The sequence below is a fragment of the Astatotilapia calliptera genome, chromosome 7 (assembly GCF_900246225.1).
Source record: "Astatotilapia calliptera chromosome 7, fAstCal1.2, whole genome shotgun sequence".
Lineage (NCBI taxonomy): Eukaryota > Metazoa > Chordata > Actinopteri > Cichliformes > Cichlidae > Astatotilapia > Astatotilapia calliptera.
The window spans coordinates 8954635-8976041 of record NC_039308.1 but is presented as its reverse complement, the minus strand read 5'-3'; the positions used below and the strand labels follow the sequence as shown (position 1 = coordinate 8976041).

The following is a 21407-nucleotide window of genomic DNA, read 5'->3' as shown; positions in this document are numbered from 1 at the left end:
TGTCTCAGCATTAGTTTAACACAATCTGCTTTAGATTCTTTTATTTTCTTTTAAGTAAGTTTTAGATTTCCAAGCCCGGCCTCCATTCCAGACTTATATGTATACTTTTTCTTTTTGTTCAAAACAGTTCAAATTCCGCTAGGCACATCGGAAGAATCAAAGAAAACATTATGTCAAAGAGCACATATTTTTTTATACTTAACGAGTATTACAAATTCCATGAATATTGAGAAGTACAAGTTTTTTTTGCCAGCAATCAAGAAATTAACATTTCTGGATGTCAATTTCTTGGTTCTTTTTCACTGATATGTAACTGTGGATTTTGTTCTGATGGGGAAAAAAGCCTTTAAACACTACATCGTTAACAGCTTGCATTGAGAAAGGAATGCAGGCATCATCTTACATTCATTACATGCAAGGTTGTAATCTTTTTATTTGTGTGCAGTATAACTTTATGAGCACAAGAACATGAATAAAAGCATTACATGTAGGACAAATGAAATGAACAAGTTCTGCCACGTCTTGGCATTGTGAATGTATAACAACCAAAAGAAGCTTTGAAAATCAACCAATGGTGCCTGGTCTTGTGATACAGAATCCCTTTGGTGGAAACATCTTGTTAAATATAAGTTTCAACATACTGAGCAATTATTGGAAGGTATTTCCATTGGGTCTTATCATCATGGTCACTTTTTTCAGAGAATAAGCTCCTCCTCTGAACTCAGCCCAGTAGACCCCATCCTGATAGCGGCTGCGGTAATGCCCACCTTTGTACCACACACCGTTCAGATTGGAATGAGCACAGGCATTATACCACCATCCTCCCTTCTGATAGTGGGCACAATTCCCTGGAAACACAAATAACACAAGCAAATAAGACCAATTGGTATGTACACTAAATAAAACAGCTAGCAGCCTAACGGCTTTAAATATGATAAAGACAATTAAGACAGTTTCAATTTTGTCCATCAGTAGACCTGATATACGAGAAAGACTGCAGCATTAGCGTTGAAAGAAAACTGATGATTCCCTGCACTATTAAGTTCTTGGTTTTCCTCCATTTGGAATCCATAGCTTGAAGATCTAAAGATGAGCCATTTGTGTGTATATTTCAATTCCTTCCACCACAATTAAAGTAAAAATTAAAATATTTCTTTTTTTCAAATTGTGAACAGAAAAACAGGAACACATACACAGGAAAAGAAGAAACAAGTGATCATGGGACAATTATCGACAGATTAAAATTTAATAATGATTATTGCACAAAAAGTTAAAATCCAAGACATTGGATTACTGATACTTCATTCAAAAAAGTTTGAATAGATACAAGACCAGAATATGTTTAGATGTTTTTTTTAGATTATAAAATTAGATTATAAAGAAGCAATTTATGTTTTTCCAACAAAAGTCTTTGTAAGTCCAGGAATTTCTAGATGATGGCTGTACTTTCCAGACAGATTACCAATATCCAGTTCCTTTTCCCATCGTTCTTTGAATATCTATAAAATTCCAGTTATTTTCAAGCGGTATGTTTGAAATAAGGTTTTAAAATCGCAGTTCCCAGTGTTTAAGGAGCTTACATATATGGAGGTAATCTCTAAAGAAAACCACTGGTAGAACCTGCTGTCTTGTACTGCTGGTGCAAAGTCAGATTTATATGTTGGCCGCCTAAACAATTTTGCCTCATCCTAAAGTTAACAGGTTTTTCTTCCCATATTTACCCATTGCTTGGATGCCTTAATTTCTTTATCAACACAAACAGACATTGACTGTAATGGTTGGCTACATTAATTGGCTACATAATATGGATTACACAAACATAAAGTGACAGTAACTGAGAAAGTAAGTAATAAAGGCAGAGCCTTACCCCCATCTCCTCAGAAACAGGGTAGAGAATTTCACTTTGGGTTTCTTATTATTCCAAATGAATTGTGAGATATTTTTATTCCAGGCTCTACATTGGTGTTTAGGTTTATTTCTGTTTATGGGTAATACTGAGAAAAGAAAAGAATAATTTGGGGAGAATATTAATTTTAAGTCATATAATTCGGCTGCTAAAGTCCAAAGGGAGCAGGATACCTTCTTTGGATACCATCCAAGTTGTAGGTGGCTTTTTGTGTGTATCATGATCAAGATACAACCACTTTTGGACCATTATCTTCTTAGTCTGAGCTGCATGGAGGATTCTATTCTTTGACTACATATCTGTCAGAGGTTGTGTGTGGAGGCGAAGAAGAGATGACCCAAACGCAGGACTCACGATGCAGGATGATGATATTTTATTGGAGCGAATGAACGAACAGCGCAGGAACAAAAGGACTGACTGACTGAAAGACTGAATGGCTGGCTGAACAACTGAACACAGGCGGGAACGACAACATAACATCTACAATGACACAACAATGAACTGGTGGAAACTGAGGACTTAAATACACGCTGGATGATGAGTGATTAGAAACTGGTGAGTACATAGCTGAACTTAGTCTGACTAATGATTAGGGCTGCCACGATTAGTCGACTAGTCACGATTACGTCGACTATCAAAATCGTCGACGACTGATTTAATAGTCAACGCGTCGTTTGAAGCTTTGTAAGATCACAAAAGACGCAAGAATAAGTAGCAGGATTTAAGAGTGTAATAACGGACTGAAACAGAAGATGGCAGCACTGCATGTACAAGGATGCCAGCTGCTGTTAAAACCCCGAAGAAGAAGAAGTAGCAGCTCTGTCCCAGAATTCATAGCGCAGCCCAGCTCAGTTTCCAACAATGGCGGCAGCTAGTTAGTTTTAATATTACTCTTATTATTCTTTCTGGGTCACAAAATAAACGTTTAACATATTTTCAGGTGAGAATGTGGCTGTGTAAACCTCAAATATCTGCTCAGTTTATCAAGACACCACATATTTTCAAAAGCGCTCCGACGTTTTCGGAGACGTCTGTTACCCACTAGCTCGATAGTTAGCTGGGGGCAAGGCTCACTAGAGCCCGTGAGAACACCAGACTCCCGGCAAATCATTTTCAAACCCACCGCAGTCTTTCGCTACTCGGGTTAAACATACATAAGTCACTTAGATAACTTAAAAATTTTATTGTTTGGCTTTTTTTAGTATTTTATTTGTTCCTGAGTAAATCAGTTTGGTAGAGATTAAAGTTATAGTTTTTACACAGCTGAATAAACGTCAAGCAGACAACTGATTATCAGAAGTGTGAGATACTCGAGAATATACTCCAGTGTCCTGTTATATTTTAGATAGCAAGGAGTTTATTAAACTTCACCGAAACAATCTGCAAATTTCATTAAAATTTAATAAACTATCATCTTGTCTTTATTTTTAGTTAGCACATACCTTAAACACTTGTTAAATGATAGTTATATAAGAGCAGATGCATGCTGGTGCAATAAGCTGTACGTTTTACGTCCAATGGATGCATGATCTGATTAGTCGACTAATCGCAAAAATAATCGGTGACTAGTCGACTATCAAAATAATCGTTTGTGGCAGCCCTACTAATGATACATGGAAATCAGTGGAACACAATACAAAGGCAACATGCTGGCACAGAAAACAGGAAGTGAAAACCATGAGTGTGAAGAATAAACTGAACGTGTCAAAACTGAAAGCACTGGGTCAACGACCCAGGAACCCTGACAATATCGAATAAACTGGACCACTACAGAGCAAGGAGGTGTGCTTGGAGGCCCTGTGCGAGGACCCCTTGTACTCGTTCTATTCCTAGGTCTCACTCTCAGTTTAGCATGCTGTTTTCAGCCAGCTCTGACTTAATTAGATTTTCAACAAAAGTTACAGTGGCAGTGCAATCTGCAACCTCTGGAATATCGTGATCATATTACATCAGGAACCATCTTCGAGGTCAGACATTTTGCTCATCTTTATATTTGGCTTCTGAGAAGCCGTGAGAGAACATTCCACCGCTCCGTCCACGTCCCCCTCTATTTCTCCAATTTGTTTTTCAGTTACTTCCATATGATGCGCATTTTCTTGTACTTTCCGGTTAAACTCTGCTGTGAGTTCCTCCTTTTTTTTTTTACATCTTCACATAACTTAATGAGGAATTCAACAGGGTCTTTCCACACAGTCACAGCTTCCTTCAACTTTCCTTGAATTGTAAGTAGAGTGTCGCTTTCTTTAAGACTGCCATGTTGGGCTTCCCATTTAAAATTTTGTACATGACACTGGAAGTCCATAAAATGACATCTTTCATATTCATTAATTTTCATATTCCTTTTTTTCTCACAGAGAGGCTCTGGAGATGGGAAAAAGAGGTACAGGTCTGAAATTCCTGTTCTAGAAATACCACCATAGAAAAATTGTGTACACAAGACAAGCCTGTGGTTTGGGGAAAGAGAGATCAGATCCTAATTGAAGTGTATAACAAAGCAATAAGCAAAAAGCAATTGTTGTATCCAGTATTTTTGGATAAGTGAATGTCCCTGCAAACCAATCTACAAGAGTGTAGAAACTATTAAGAGATGTTAGTAACTACTAATAACAACTGTAGAGTGTGTGAAAGAGAAATCTACCAGAAGGTGTGATCACCTTGTCTTTTACGGGAACCCACTTACCTGCGTAGACATCATGGTCCCTATCCAGTGTGGTAAAGTGCTTTCCATTGTGCCAGGTTAGAGAGTCTCCAGCATTGCCGTGGTATCGGCCCAGTCGTAGCCTGTAGAAATCAGCTTCTGACTCTACACGAAAGCTAGCATATTCTGCAAAGGTCTTCCGTCCAGTCCAGTCTTCCAGCGTCACTAAAAGCTTGTAGATGCCCTGGTTTGTCAGCCAAAAGATGTTGTCTAGGCCCAACCAGTATTCACCATCAATGTTTCCAAAACCTTGCTGTGGAAGGAGAGAGACACTGAATTGATCAGGTATAAAGTACATGAACGAGAACATGGATTAAGTCAGAAGAGAGGCCTCTTCTCTCCAACTGTGAGCATCTAAAAAAAGTGCTTTGTTGACTCATCAATGTTGCATTAGAGGAATTGTTGGCTTGGAAATAGTAAATGGTAAATGGCCTGTATTTGTATAGCGCTTTTCTAGTCCCTAAGGACCCCAAAGCTCTTTACACATCCAGTCATCCACCCATTCACACACACATTCACACACTGGTGATGGCAAGCTACATTGTAGCCACAGCCACCCTGGGGCACACTGACAGAGGCAAGGCTGCCGGACACTGGCGCCACCGGGCCCTCTGACCACCACCAGGGGGTGAAGTGTCTTGCCCAAGGACACAACGACCGAGACTGTCCAAGCCGGGGCTCGAACCGGCAACCTTCCGATTACAAGGTGAACTCCCAACTCTTGAGCCACGATCGCCCTTTATCTTGAGACTGAGAAGAGAACTCGGCTGACTTTAGGTCACAAGATGACTTTAGGTCACAAGATGTTTGGCAATAAGGGCTTCTACCTTATGCATTTAAATTTGTCTATTATCGAGCACCATTCATGACTACATGGAAACACAGCATGCTTATAACATTTTTGGATCACTGTGTTGGCAGCAACACTGAGAATTTTGAGACCACTGGAACTGATTTCTTCTCTGCTGTTGTGATCTCATATACTGTATTTCATTTTACTGAGTTTTTCTTACAATTAGTCATGTTACACAATGAGATGGGTTTGCCTAACAGCTTGTTTTCTTAAAGTCCAATTTTAGGTGTGACCCTTGAATCTCAGTTTAATAATATGTTATGAGTTCTCTCAAATGTCACACAATGCAAGCGTTGCATAACATTACTGAAAATTTTTATTTATTACAAAAAGCTATAAACCCCCTGCCCTTCCCTCTCAAGCTAGTTGCTGCATGCTACACTGCCAAAAATGAGATTCCTCTGAAAAATGTTTTGTATCTGACTGCTGACTATATGAACAGTTAGAGTCAGATTATCCTTAATCTCAGAACACAGTGATTTATAAAGTGGAGTTCAGCTGAGAGCTACTTTTTTCTCTACATGTTTATTTTTAATTATACACTAAGAATACCCAGACTCATACAGGGAGTGCAGAATTATTAGGCAAATGAGTATTTTGTCCACATCATCCTCTTCATGCATGTTGTCTTACTCCAAGCTGTATAGGCTCGAAAGCCTACTACCAATTAAGCATATTAGGTGATGTGCATCTATGTAATGAGAAGGGGTGTGGTCTAATGACATCAACACCCTATATCAGGTGTGCATAATTGTTAGGCAACGTCCTTTCCTTTGGCAAAATGGGTCAAAAGAAGGACTTGACAGGCTCAGAAAAGTCAAAAATAGTGAGATATCTTGCAGAGGGATGCAGCAGTCTCAAAATTGCAATGCTTCTGAAGCGTGATCATCGAACAATCAAGCGTTTCATTCAAAATAGTCAACAGGGTCGCAAGAAGCGTGTGGAAAAACCAAGGCGCCAAATAACTGCCCATGAACTGAGAAAAGTCAAGCGTGCAGCTGCCAAGATGCCACTTGCCACCAGTTTGGCCATATTTCAGAGCTGCAACATCACTGGAGTGCCCAAAAGCACAAGGTGTGCAATACTCAGAGACATGGCCAAGGTAAGAAAGGCTGAAAGACGACCACCACTGAACAAGACACACAAGCTGAAACGTCAAGACTGGGCCAAGAAATATCTCAAGACTGATTTTTCTAAGGTTTTATGGACTGATGAAATGAGAGTGAGTCTTGATGGGCCAGATGGATGGGCCCGTGGCTGGATTTGTAAAGGGCAGAGAGCTCCAGTCCGACTCAGACGCCAGCAAGGTGGAGGTGGAGTACTGGTTTGGGCTGGTATCATCAAAGATGAGCTTGTGGAGCCTTTTCAGGTTGAGGATGGAGTCAAGTTCAACTCCCAGTCCTACTGCCAGTTTCTGGAAGACACCTTCTTCAAGCAGTGGTACAGGAAGAAGTCTGCATCCTTCAAGAAAAACATGATTTTCATGCAGGACAATGCTCCATCACACGTGTCCAAGTACTCCACAGCGTGGCTGGCAAGAAAGGGTATAAAAGAAGAAAAACTAATGACATGGCCACCTTGTTCACCTGATCTGAACCCCATTGAGAACCTGTGGTCCATCATCAAATGTGAGATTTACAAGGAGGGAAAACAGTACACCTCTCTGAACAGTGTCTGGGAGGCTGTGGTTGCTGCTGCACGCAATGTTGATGGTGAACAGATCAAAACACTGACAGAATCCATGGATGGCAGGCTTTTGAGTGTCCTTGCAAAGAAAGGTGGCTATATTGGTCGCTGATTTGTTTTTGTTTTGTTTTTGAACGTCAGAAATGTATATTTGTGAATGTGGAGATGTTATATTGGTTTCACTGGTAAAAATAAATAATTGAAATGGGTATATATTTGTTTTTTGTTAAGTTGCCTAATAATTATGCACAGTAATAGTCACCTACACACACAGATATCCCCCTAAAATAGCTAAAACTAAAAACTACTTCCAAAAACATTCAGCTTTGATATTAATGAGTTTTTTGGGTTCATTGAGAACATGGTTTTTTGTTTTTTGTTTTATATGTCTGAAACAAATAAAGATACAATACAATACAAAACAATGGTTGTTGTTCAATAATAAAATTATTCCTCAAAAATACAACTTGCCTAATAATTCTGCACTCCCTGTATATGGTGTTGGGCAGACATTCTTTACATTAGCAACAGCACTACTATAGTTCTGCATTTATTTCCCATTTTAAGAAAGACTGAGGTTTCAATTACTAAAATGCAATGCTCCATCGATATTTAATGCATTTGCGGCTAACAGTTTTGATTCGTAGTATCTTCAGTGTATCTAGACAGCACATACAACCTCATAAGTACAATCTTGGGTGCTACTATAACTTATTACCTTGTAAGTGTCCCAGTTCCTAAAAAAGTTGACAGAGCCATCCTGACGTCTCTGAATAACGATCCAGCCACCAGGGTCTTGTCTCTGGTCACACCAGACCTGCATAAGTTGATTGCTTTTGTCTGGTTTTAAGAGGTACATTCCACTGCTGGTATATCCACTCTCCAGAGCCTCCAGACAATCTCTGAAATGTCCTGTAGAAGGCAGAGAATGAAGGGTAATACAATTGCATCTGGTGTGTGATCATCATAGGCTCATTTTTAGTGACATGCTGGCTTCATCATTATTATAGTTTTAACAACCTGTGCACACAACACACATGGAGACATGAAGTGCAATAGAAAAATATACAGATGGAGGGTTCCTGGAAAAGTGAGTCACTCCTGATCACGTGTTGTCTCTACGAAATATGACAAATACTTTCCAGTCTGTTTGCTGCTGGCAAGAATAAACAGTACTGTGGGCAAAACCTTCTTTGTAGTCACAGCGCACACATGGGAACACAGCTATTCTTAAATTATATCTCACTTTTTTCCCTCTGTGGAATGATAGAAGGTATTACACAAAATTAGTGGAATTCTCTTTATTCTATTAAAGACAGAACCTAAAAGAGCCAGTGATCTATGAGCAACCACTTGTCAACCATCCATCCATTCTCTTCTGCTTATCCAATTCAGGGTCACAGGGTGGCTGGGACCTATCTGAGCTGTCTTAGGGCGAGAAGCAGGATACACCCTGAACAGATCGCCAGTCTGTTGCAGAGCTAACACATAGACAAGTATTTACATTTACAACTATGGTCAATTTACAATTATCAATTAACCTAACCCCACTAACTACATGTCTTTGGACTGTGGGCTGAAGCTGGAGAACCCGTGGCAACCGTGGTTCATGGGATTGGGAAGCTCATCTTGTAACTGGAAGGTTGCCAGCTCTGTCTGTCTTGGTTGTTGTGTCCTTGGGCAAGACACTTCACCTACCGCCTACTGGTAATGGTCAGAGGAAAACCCTTACTTTTACACGGGATTCACCCTCCAACAGAACTCACTTTAGGTAGGGCAACTCCTGTCATCCATTGGGGGCAAAAGAAGAGAGGGGAAAATAACTGCAGAAAATTGTCAGTTGGGAATAAACACTGAGTAGAGTACGGTGGCTGTATCTGAAAATCAATGAGAGGTAAGATTTGCTCAGTCAAATGCAGTTTAGATCTGTCACCCACTAAAACATTTAGCATATTATGAAATGAAGTCCTACATTAAGTGAGAATGGGAAACATTCTTCTTTAAAATTACAGCAACTGGTTTCTTTAGTTCCCATACACTTTAGAGAGTATTAAAAGAAGAAGTCATATTACACACATTACAGGTTTTTTTTCTTTACATTTTACACAGCATCGTAACTTGTATATAAACCATTGACCATAGAAAATGTGATCAACCTAACATCTCCCCAACAATGAAGCCAAAATTTGTCTGTTATCCCCTTGGCCTCCATATTAGTGGATGGGACTATTCTTAAAAAAAAAAAAAAAAAAAAAGTTTTTCCCAAAGATGCGTTCTGCCATTATTAGTAGTCTTCATCACCGATTTGTATTGAAGCATTTTTTTCTCATAAGTTCTATTCTAATTACCAACTACATGATGTGAATTTGGGGTGTAACATCATCATGATAGCTTTGATGGTAGCTGCTTTCTTGGAGAAACTTGCGTATCTCTGTTTGGGAATGGCAGATAGACGGGAATGCTGTGAGGAGATTCAGTGTTGATTTTCCATAACCACAATTGAATATTTTAAACTGACGTCGTGAGGTGTTCTGGAATAACCTGGACTAACTAAGAGAAGGACCCAAGGCCCTGGCACACTTTTTCAGTAAGTTAAATGTGTTTGTAAGCTAATCTGTAATCAATGTCCTTAGCTAGCCAGCTAAGATGAGCAATCAGCTGTTGGGGAAAGCCATGTTTAGTAGCTAAATCTGTGCACACGAATAAATTTACCCTCTGAACCTGAAGGTCACACTTAATTGAAGGATGTTCAGACCAGTAGCTGAAGATGAGGCACTGAAACAGTTTATATGAGAAACAGAACAGGAATACCACATTTTTAAAAAAGCTAATTTTTCAGCACAACTCTATAGATTTTTTTTTTTACAGAGTTTGTTTCAAATATTGAGGTTAAAAAATTATCTGAATTAATCCTGAATGTACATCTTGCATCCTTTGAGAGAAATAATATAGAGAGCGTTAATATATGTTGTCCAGTGCTCAGGCAGCAGCTTAAAAACTGCATACCTCTATATGTTTCTCTATTTTCTTGCAGGTGACCAGGACTGGAAACCTGCTCATCTCATCTTTGCAGGTCTCCTTTTAAAAAGCACAAACAACTTAAATATAAAAATGATACTGGATAATCTGGATATAAGGCTTTGTTTTATTTAATATTTGAGGGATAAACTTCAAATTTCACGGTGTGTGATGATTCTGTTCTTTGTGATTACAGGAGCTGCCCTCAGATTCAGACCTCAGCACCACCCAGTGACAACAGACAAATCATCCTATATATCCGTCCTTTATAGTAACTCCAAAATTAACTGATGAAAAAAGTACAAAGGCTAAAGTACCTTATGAAACACTGTCAGTGAAAACTGCAGCTGTATTATTGATAAAGTTAAAGTCAAAAAGTCAAAGGGATTCACGATCTATGTAACTGGTGTCACTATATAAGAGCATAAACAGTAATTCATTTTGGTGTTTAAGGTGGTGCTGATCTCAGACCTGCACAACTTCTGCTTTTAACACTGAATGTAGTTAGGTGCACGAAGAGAACATGATATTTTCCTCTGATAGCATTAACTATAACCTGATGAAGGTCAAACATCTTCACTTGTATGTTGAACTAAAAATTTTAATCTAGAATTCTTTCACACTGTGTTTTGCTAATAGTGTGTTATTTACTAAAATATATTCAGTCATTCATACCAGAGTAAGCAGAAAGAATAATATATATTTTAAATATTCAGTCCTGTGGAAAGTTCAATATAATATCATTATGTAAAAGTCCAGAGTCTCTGTGCTTTATCTTAGGATGATGTGAGTGCTTCTAACATTACAGAAAGCAAAGGGTCACTATCACACTGTTCATGAAATGATGTTTTTTTTATATAGGGGGGGGGGTGAGGAAGATTTCTATTTAGGATTTCTGAATGATAAATAATTAAATTGCACAATACTGTAAAACAATCATGTAGAATGCTTTTTAACATTAAATTTGTGGTCCCCAAAATGACAAAAATGCCATTTTGATTCAGCTTTAATGCTGGATTGAGAAAATATGAGTAGTTGTACCACAAAAATATAAAATGTTGTCCTTTCCAAATGGAACAAAACATTGGAGTTTGATAATTTTGCTAGAAATGATTATAACACTAATGTCAAATCATCAATTTTTTTAGAATGTTTTCTGCTCCACCATCTTCAAATACATACATTTGTATGTTTATACAGTTTATAAAGTGATTGCTGTATAGGCAATTATATTTTTGATGGTAAGATTCCAGTTAATACTTGTACAGCTGTTGTTATTGTGTGTATGTATACATTTATTTATTTATATTTCTTCATACATTCTTATATAGTTCTATACTGTGTAATACTGTGTATTGTGTATTTTGTTGTACAGTTATTTTATTTTCAGCTTTAATTTATATATTTTATCTTATTCTTTCCCAGTTAAATTTACCCTTCATTATAATTTGTGTTGTACAGTTATTTCATTTTTAACCTTAATTTTTTATATTTTATTCCTTCCTAGTTAAATTTACACTTTTTAATTTTTCATATTTATTTCCTATCTTATTCATAGCCTTTTCCTTTTTTTTTCTTTAGGTCATGAGCAGTTGTCTAAGCATTTCACTGCATATCATACTGTGTATGACTGTGTACGTGACAAATAAAAATTTGAATTTGAAATTTGAAAATGGACTGGTTCTTATAAAGCGCTTTTCTACTCTGAGCACTCAGAGCCTTTTACACAACTTCCCTCGTTCACCCATTCACACAAGCACTTTTCTCTTTGCTGTTTCTAATATTCACATCCCTCATCAGAGAGCAACATGGGGTTAGTATCTTGTATCTTGCCCAAGGATGTTTGGCATGCAGCCTGGAGCAGACTAGGATCAAACCACCAACCTTCCAGTTTGTAGCTGATCTGCTCTGATCTACCTGAGCTAGTAATGATGTTGGTACAGTTTGAGATATTTGCACAATCCAGCATGAGATTTGAATAAAAATTGCATTTCCTTCTTGTTGTGACTAAGAATAAACTCAAGTATGTAGTTCTATTTGGAATATACTATCTAATGATATTTTTGCTCAACCCAGCATGAAAGTTGCAGGCATGCTCAGCTTTTTCCCCCCACATTTTAACTAGCCAATATCCAAACATTTTTTGATGTCTTAAATTACAGATTGTGATTTGGGTTACAGATTGTAATATTGTAGGGTTTTTGCCTTACAATATAAAGCATCTTGAGACAACTGCTATTGCAGTTTGGCATTATATAAATAAAATTGTATTGAATTACATTGAATTCATATTGCTGACCTGACTTTCACCTGTAATAGAATTTGAGATATTTATTATCAAACATTCCCCCAGACTGCAAAAAAAAGTTCAAAAGTGGGGATTGACAGACCATTTTTCAAAAAAAAATATATCTGTGTTATATGATGCTAAAATTTAATAGCAACCATTATATATGTTGAAATGTGCTACCATAAAACCTTTATGCATATCATTCGAACAGAAGATGTTCTACAAATTGGCTAATATAAGATGAATATAACCTAAACTATCTGACATTTTTGTTAAAAGAACATTCAGTTATTCAATAAATATGTCTCTGTTGGTATATTCTCAGTGAATGCAGGACTGCAAATGTTTGTTCAGTTAGAGACTTCAAAGGAAGATACAAACATTTCTTACCAGTACTTACCAGAGGGCTCATTTGTGAAGCTGTATGTTGCGGCTGGCATTGTGGGCAGTGCTCTGGCTTTCTGGTCATTTTGGATCTCATTATTCATGGGGTAGTTGGTGTAACGAGTGTAAGTGGGTGGATGGAAAGGTCTGTAGCCACCAGGAGACAATTCAGGTGTTTGTAAAGGAGGCTGGGAGATTGCAGGAGATTGTGGCTGGAGACGACGGCTGGGCTCTTGAACCTTTCTGTAAAAGTATCCTCCGTGCTTACACTGCTCTTCAAGCTGCTCCAGGAGAGCACTCTGGCTGCTTGCGAGGGCTGATAGATGCTGGTACTTATGATCCAGGTCTTGGTACCGTCCAGCTAGCCTCCCCATCTCATTTGTGTGGTTGAGCACACGGGTCTCCAGCTGTGACACCTCCAGAGCATTGTCTCGTTTGCGAATAATCTCATGCAGCAGCTGCATGTAGAGCTGAGTAACTCTGGAGTTCATGTTGCGGCTCTCTTTACGCAATAGCTTGACTTCATTAATCACACCCCCATCAAGCTCTATCAGCAGTTGCAGTGCCTCAATCTGCTTTCGCTGCTTTTGCAACTCACTGTTGAGCAGCTCCAGTTCCTGCTTATTAATACGGTTTTGCAGCAAGGTCTCTGGCTCCTTGGAGTTCACACATATTGCCCCATTGTTTTTCTGCTGAGGGACAATGAAGGTATAAGAACATTTGTCTGTTTGGTAGGCACTGTAGTCAGCAACAGCCCTTTTTTGACGTTTTGGTACGTAGATAAATTCTCTCTCTAGGATGTCATTGCTGTTGTCAATTTCTAGAGTGTCTTCTTGGAGACCTGACTCTGGTCCAGAGAGCAACAGGAGACTCACCATTACCACCACAGGGAGAATCATAGCACAGTTCAGCTGCTCCCAGACTACGACAATTTCTGAAAGAGATGAAGCAGAGATGCTTATCAAGGGTCTGTTTTCTCTCATCAGTTATTGACCTGGTGTTAGTCGTTGAAGGCAATTACTTTATCACCACCTCTGTGTGCTCAGAAGCTCATATGTATATACATACAGGCAGTGTATGTATTTTCACAGCTCTGTCCCAGAAAGTTGCTGCCTATAATGTAGCAAGGTAATGCCATCCAGAGTTAGATACCATATTTCTAAGATCTTTATGGCTGAGTTCAATAACATGAGTTTTATCTGTTATTTTAAGCATAAAATTAGAGGTCATCCAGGTCGTTATGCTGTTAAGACATTCCTGCAAAATTGGTGTATTTTATTTGGCTTCATGGATAGAAAAATCTGGTAATCATCTGCATAGTAGTGAAATGTATATTATGCCTTCTATTTGTAGTGCTTAGGGGAAGTGTATGTAATATAAACACAACTGACCCTAGCACAGAACCCTGTGGAACTCCATAGTTAACCTTTATGTGTGAAGAAGACTTCCCATTTACATAGCCACACTGAAGTCTGTTAGATACATGTAGTTCAACCCATTACAACGCAATACTTTTAATACCTACAGCATGCTCTTATCCGTGTAATAAAATATATAGTCAGCATTATAGTCTAGCAGGACAAGCACAGAGATGAGTCCACTGTCAGAGGCCAAAAGAAGATCATTTGTAGCCTTCACTACCACCATTTCTGTACTGTGATGGGTTCTGAAACCTGTCTTAAAATCTTCAAATAAACCTTTTCTCTGAAGATGATGAGGTAGCTGTTATACAACTACTCTTTGAAAAATTTTCAAAATAATAAAATAATAATTATGGCTGGTAACTTGCAAATCAACTAATATCTACTTAATTACACAGCAAGTCTTGCAGCCAGTCTATGCTAGGGTAAAATCAGAGAGGAAAGAGCAGGTTTATAAGGATGAATCAGTATAAGAGTCAGTATTTATATGTTAAGTTCGCCAGAACAACAACCAGCTTCAGTCATTGCCTGCTGTTTTTGCATGTACATATTTTATGGTCTACATTATGAACAAAAGATATTCACTAAATATTAAGTATCTCTTAAGTATTAAGGCTCAAAGTTGCCTTTTTGGCTTATTATGAAATAGTGAAAACATTGCTGCTCATTTTAACAATATTTGACCAGTTACACTTTAGTAGTTTAGTGAAAGATGTTCCCTGTATCCAGTCTAGGCTCCAACCTCATATAATAGAATATTGTGTTTTCTTGTTTCTCTTGCTTTTTGTGATGAAAAATACTGTCACAGCTTTGGAATGTTCAATAACACAACATGAAAAGTGGAGCCTCCCCTGACAGTTACACAAGACAATGTTATCTTGGGCTTTAGGATATGGTAGTTACTACATCATCTATCTTTTTCATTTTTCTTTTTTTAAATGTCGCCTCAGCCAGGTCAGTTCTGACATTGGTGAGCTGTTTTTCCCCCATACAACAGAGGCCATAAGTACTATTACTTGGCCAAGTTGACCTCAAGTAAGTTCAACATGTGAGTGGTCATAAATTTATTGCTGTATAGTTTTTGCACTCTGTCTGGCTACAAGCATAATATAAAAACTCTTTTGGAGTTATTAGGTTTTGCGAGGCAGCTTCCTCTGTCATTCAACCCAGTACTTGTACCTGACCATTTTAAGAGATGGGGTTATTTTGTTTTGTTTTATTGTGTTTGTTAGGCCACTTAACACTGACCTGTGAGTCGTTTAATCGTGGAAAACACCTAACCAGAGTTGGATCAATGTTGTCTGCACAAAACACACAACTTATAAAAGAACTAGTTCTTAAATTGTAACTTATTGTGACTGAGAAGCTGATGTATACAGAAGCAGACACTTATCCGAGTCTGTCATGCAAATCCACAAATGGTGACATGTTTAAACACACTTAAGTGTGTTAGACATCAGAATCATTCGGCTGTATTATATGTGTTTAGAAATAAATTTGTTAAAATAGGATCTTAAATATCACATTAAAGTTTGCATTCCAATGAAGCTTTACATTTGAGCTTTGTATTTCACATGTGCCTTTCTTTTTTACCTCAAAGTATGTTATATCTTTAAAGCAAGTATTGTCAGGAGCAAGAAAATGAGCTGCCCAGTTAGTTTTATATAAATTCATTAATTATACTGTAGTATATATAATAAGCTAAAGTTATTTGTTTCCAGTTATTTACAAGTCAATATTTATTATTCATTATCTTCTTCTACATAATCTTTGTGTAATTAAAGTCATCGTCATAAACATTATACCCTTATAGACGTCACAAATAGACATTATCAGGATAGTTAAAGGCATTCAAAACCTTGGGGATTCAGCCATCCAGTGTGAAGCTACAGCCTATAGCTTGCACAGCTTGTCACATATTATCAGTATTGTTTAAGGCACTCATGAGGAAAAAACTTTTTCACTTGAAATTTAACACTAAGCAAATTTTACTGAACAATGAAATGAATTCTGCACCTGTACTTTGTTCACATAAAAATGAAAAAAAGTACTCAAAATGATGTCAAGTATATTAAAGTCGGTTTAAACAGGACAAATAGCAAAAGTCTGCATTTTGAACGTGTATTTAATGCAACATCTTAAATGCCTCAAATTGTGTTAAAAAGAAGAAATAAAATAAACCAAATATTAACAATAATTTAATAGTAATAAATAATTTAATACTATTATAAGTAAAAACCTGCACAGAGAATGAATTGTCTTGGCTCTTGGAGTGCTTCTTATAATATTTAACACAAACATTTTTAAAGGCAGTTCATGGATTGAAAGTCTGAGTTAAATGCTTGAGGTTCAAGATAATTCTTTAGTATAAAAGCTGAATGACTTCCAGGCTCCCTGAACCACAATGTGAAGTGATTGCACACACTTTCTGCAAAGCAAGCCTTTATTAAATATTTTTCCACATGTGATCATATGCGCCTGAGACCCAGCATATTCTTTTATGTCCTCTGTAGTGGATGCACAAATCACAAAACAGTTAAACTGAAAGATTTTTGTCTTCAGTTCTCAGGAGTATATGGAATGTGAACTAGCAGTTATGTGACAAAGCATTTCAAACAAACATTATAGAGTAATGCAAAGTAATGTCATGAACTGTGTAACCTCTCTACTTTTTAGAGATGTATTAGAGTTGAAGTAATGCATTATTTTTAAATAAAGCAGGAAATAACTTTAACATACATATAGTTAATAAAAAGGCAGAAGGGAAAGTAAACTCTGTGTTAAGTGTAAAATAAGGTTGAGCCACTTATTCAGTGTGTGTTGCATATAAAATGAAAATTGAGAGAATTTCCTGACTTACTTCCACTTGTTTATGTCTCTTTCTCTCTTGCTTTTGTTTAAGATTTGAATCCAGCTCCTCAGAAGTCATTCACGTTTCCTCTGTTATTCAGTAGAAGTTCTTCATATCATTTCTTACCTTCTGTCAGAATCAGATTTAAAGTTCACAAAGACAGTGGTCCACTTGTGGTGATGTGATGATCTGTACAGCGGCAACAAAGCCTTCCTTTCTAATTTCATGTGTTGCATTGAAGGGATGAGTCTCAAACTCAAAGTTCGTGCCTGCTCTGCAGACAAAATCTGTTTCTCTTCCTACTTCGTGTCTCATATGTAATGGAAGGAAGACAGTGTTGCTTGGAGTAATTAAGCTGTGAGGCATAGCGACTCCTTCTTCCCCTCCCCTTTGCAGCAAAAACATCATCGGGACACGAGACAGGCTCCAAAAACCCTTTAATTCCTTATCCTCAGCAAGCTCCGCTGTCATCCCTTTTTCCACTGTTCTCCAGTGATTGTGGAATTCCATCTGACTGGGAGATCATTCACAAATAACAATTCAACTTAACATGCATGTCTTTGGACTGTGGGCAGAAGCCCTCGCAGGCACAGGGAGAACACAGAGTGAGATGATAGTAAACCTTCAAGAGCTCCTTCAAAAATAGTGTATTCTGTCCTTCTGTCTTTAAATGGGGGATATCTGTAAAACCAAGCAGTGACTGTCCATTCAAACAATTTGCCTGGAGGAGAGGTGGAAGCGTCTGGATACAGTTTGTTATGTTGTCATAGTAATTACTGGTTGCATAACATGTGAGAAACTTTCAACAAATAGTCAGTGACTCAGTGATTTTTTTAATTGCACAACATGCTCACAAACTTGTGCTGTAAGACATACTTTTATCTTTCCCTCAGAGACATCTGATTGAGATGTTTTTTATTTAATTTGGTGAAACTCTAGAAGCTTTTGATTGTGCTTTTTGTTTATTTCCAAATCTTTACAGGGACATTCTCAGTGGCTTTGTATCAGAATTGCATCTTCAGCTGTAACATTTCTCATTGTGGAGGTGGAGTCCTGTTTGAGAATGACAGCAAAGATCCTAAGAGGCATTATGGTACAACAGCAATATTATTCCTATTATTATTTTACATTTTTTTGCTTTTAACACTACATTTATCTTGAAGAAAGGTAACAAATATGGACATGACAAAGAAATGTAGTAAAATAATGTAATCATTAAAAACAACTTCCTGAATTTAAATTGGCTTCATCTGTTATGAACAGTAGCATTATATCCTGAGTGGCAGCTGCCCAACTACTGACTCAATGTGTTTGAATTCGCCAATGAGTGCTGGATGCTTTGACTAGGCTTTGCTGTGAGACAGGAAACAAGGCTGCACAGCTTTTTTAGACTGAGCACAGCTGAAACGCATTAAACTCTACTATCAGTATGACATCATAGGCAAATATTTGTTAATCGTTTTGGTTGTTTTGTGCAGCTGTAATATTAACAGTTGAACTGTCAGAACAGCTGATATCATGTAGAGCCAGTACATCTCAGTGGGGTTAGGCTGTAGCACTAAGAAAAATAGAAACCCAGAGAATTGTTTTTAACCCATTATATTCTTGTTTGGACTTGTATTTGTCTTCTTCGTGTCCTTGAAGAAGTTACTACTTTTGATTGTTCCATCCAACACTGATATGAGCTGCAAAGGATTCAGAGCCAGTACTGAGGCTTCATTCTATTAATTTCTTTCGTCATTACATGAGGAGATAAAATGCTAAAACACTGCCTGAGGTGTTACTCAGTATTTCCAGTAGATTCCATGATCCTCTTCCATGTGCACACATCTTGTCAACTTGGTGTGTAATTGTTAGTAATAGTTCTTCCTCATCCATTTTAGTAGCCTGCAACAACAGGCCCACTACCCTACACTCTGAAAGTACCCCTACAGGACAAAGGGATGCAGCTGAATACCTTCTCCAAGTCCCGTAACCACATGTAGACTAGTTGAGCAAATGTGGAGTTGAGAAGATGGTGACATGTAATAGCAACAATATTTACATAGATGCACACAAAAAAAGGAAAAAAACTACAAACCACTCAACTAACAACGAGCTGATAACAGAAGGAAAAAAAAGGTACATTTATGTATATTTATATATTTTCATATACAAAGTAGGCATCAACATTTCATGGCATCACATGCCAGCAACGCCCCTTTCTTTCAGCAGCATCACATCATATCCTGTATCACTTTATGGGATATTATGTGACTATCAGTTACGATAACTTCAGGGGTGGAAGGAATAGTAACTTCAGGTCGTCTGTTACTATACCTAATATCTAGAGTACTGGGATCTGTAATGGCTGTATTCCGAGTATTTCAGTGAGAAACAATAATTATTTTTCCATAGATTCTATTTCTTTTGGTATTCGTATAGCATGTGTATTAGTGTGTCTCTACTCTTGTCACACCCCAGCACATATCTGATTCCCTCAGTTTTAATTTTGCAATCTTATGGGGAGTCCAGTACCTCCTATGAATGATCCTATATGTCATTTTACCCAACAGAGAGAGCCCTAAATTGGCCCAACTTTGTAAGGCGCTCTCAATTTTCTGAATAAGTAGAGGAAGGTTTTCTTTGTTTATGTCTTTTAAACCAGTGCTAAGTTTGTTGCCTAATTATACAAGACTTGAAGGAAGCTATTTAAACCCCCAAATCTTCCTAATATTTGACGGGCTAGACGATGACTTTGCCTCTGATTTCTATACTCACTAAAATTTATTCAACAACCAGTTTACCATTTATTAGGATCATATAATAAAATGTTACTGTGAACTTTCTTTAGTACTGTTGTATTTAGTATGGTTGGCAGTTAGCATACAAGTTTAGCACATTATCACTTCCTTCTGTACTGAATTAAAGTACATGGCTTGCATGTTTGGAAAAACAAAACCATATTTGTGGCCTAACAGCTGACACTGATTTATGTAACTGTGTATGGAACACTTGGGTCATGAGTATAGGACACTACAGTGGAATGGAATGTGGCCATGGCTATTTATAAATTTTTTTGTGTACACTGAATAATAATTGAGAGGGAAACAGAAAGGTATCTACATGGGGTAAATTTCCAACCACTATGCCACTGTGCTGTTGCTTTTACTTAATAAAAACATGGTTTTTTTGCTGTTTACCGTGGTGGTTTAGCATGCTCTATGGATGTAACCTTAATACAGTCTTTGAACTCAGGTTTTATCAGCTACAGAAGGAAGTATTAGCTAAATAACTGAACATATACCTCTTTGAAAAGGTAATGTGTTTGTTTGATATTTTCACCATAATCGCTTGACCAAAAGCATCTCACTGTTTATAGAACAATATCTTTATACAGTTTCCATCTATTAGTCCCTGGTCTGCAGATTACATATTGTACATTATACAAACACAAAGCTGCACAAATATTGCAGGCACTTTAACACAACACCAGTACTTCTGTGTACACTTGTACACAGTTTTTCTCGGATGAAGGTTGTACCAGCAGTTATTGTTCTTCTTCTTTAATTGAAGATAGTTTTTTGTGACTTTCTCTGGATGTCTGGAGACATTGCAGAATGAATTTAGATCAGGCACCTTTTTGATCATATTATGTGGATATAAAGTTAAATATAAAGTGCAGAAAATGTTCTACATTATTGTATGCGTAGTTATTTTTCTAAAGTACACTGCAGGATCAGAATCAGAATCAGAATCAGAATACTTTATTGATCCCTGGGGGAAATTATTTTTTGTTACAGTGCTCCATTATAAACCAACATTAAGACAAGACAGACAATATGCTAACTAAGAATAGTACAATATATACATATATATACATACATACATACATAAGTCACTTATAAATAAATATTTGGAAAAGAAACATGTGTAGTTGTAGCAGCAAACAGTGTGTTAAGTGGATGCGTTGTACAGGGAGATGGCCACAGGCAGGAATGATTTCCTGTGTCGTTCAGTGGTGCTTTTCGGTAATCTCAGTCTCTCACTGAACGAGCTCCTGTGACTGACCAACATGTCATGGAGTGGGTGGGAGGTGTTATCCAACATTGTCTTTATCTTGGACAGCATCCGCCTCTCCGACACCACCTTGAGGGAGTCCAGCTCCATCCCCACAACATTGCTGGCCTTACGGATCAGTTTATTAAGTCTGTTGGCATCTGCGACCCTCAGCCTGCTCCCCCAGCATGCAACAGCATAGAGGATCGCACTGGCCACCACAGACTCATAGAAAATCCTCAGCATTTTCTGGCAGATGTTG

The 21407-nt window shown here is 37.7% G+C and overlaps 2 protein-coding genes across 6 annotated transcripts in view; one reads left to right on the top strand and one right to left on the bottom strand.

Annotated features, from left to right (window-relative positions):
- Window positions 1–21407, top strand: part of LOC113025299 (ras-specific guanine nucleotide-releasing factor RalGPS1) — a 95256-nt gene that overhangs the window by 45104 nt on the left and 28745 nt on the right. The window lies entirely within an intron of this gene.
- On the bottom strand, window positions 412–20863 carry LOC113025300 (angiopoietin-related protein 2-like). Of its 3 annotated transcripts, none has more exons than XM_026172897.1 (5): window positions 17117–20863; window positions 12852–13769; window positions 7862–8055; window positions 4587–4857; window positions 412–848 (listed from the first exon to the last, which is right to left on the bottom strand). In XM_026172897.1, exons 2-5 carry the CDS (start codon window positions 13732–13734, stop codon window positions 649–651), a joined length of 1548 nt encoding a protein of 515 aa, XP_026028682.1. In that variant the 5' UTR covers window positions 13735–13769; window positions 17117–20863; the 3' UTR covers window positions 412–648. The 3 variants fall into 3 exon arrangements, with proteins under 3 accessions (XP_026028682.1, XP_026028683.1, XP_026028681.1); XM_026172898.1 differs by having other exon boundaries at window positions 17234–20863; XM_026172896.1 differs by lacking the exon at window positions 17117–20863 and having other exon boundaries at window positions 12852–14392.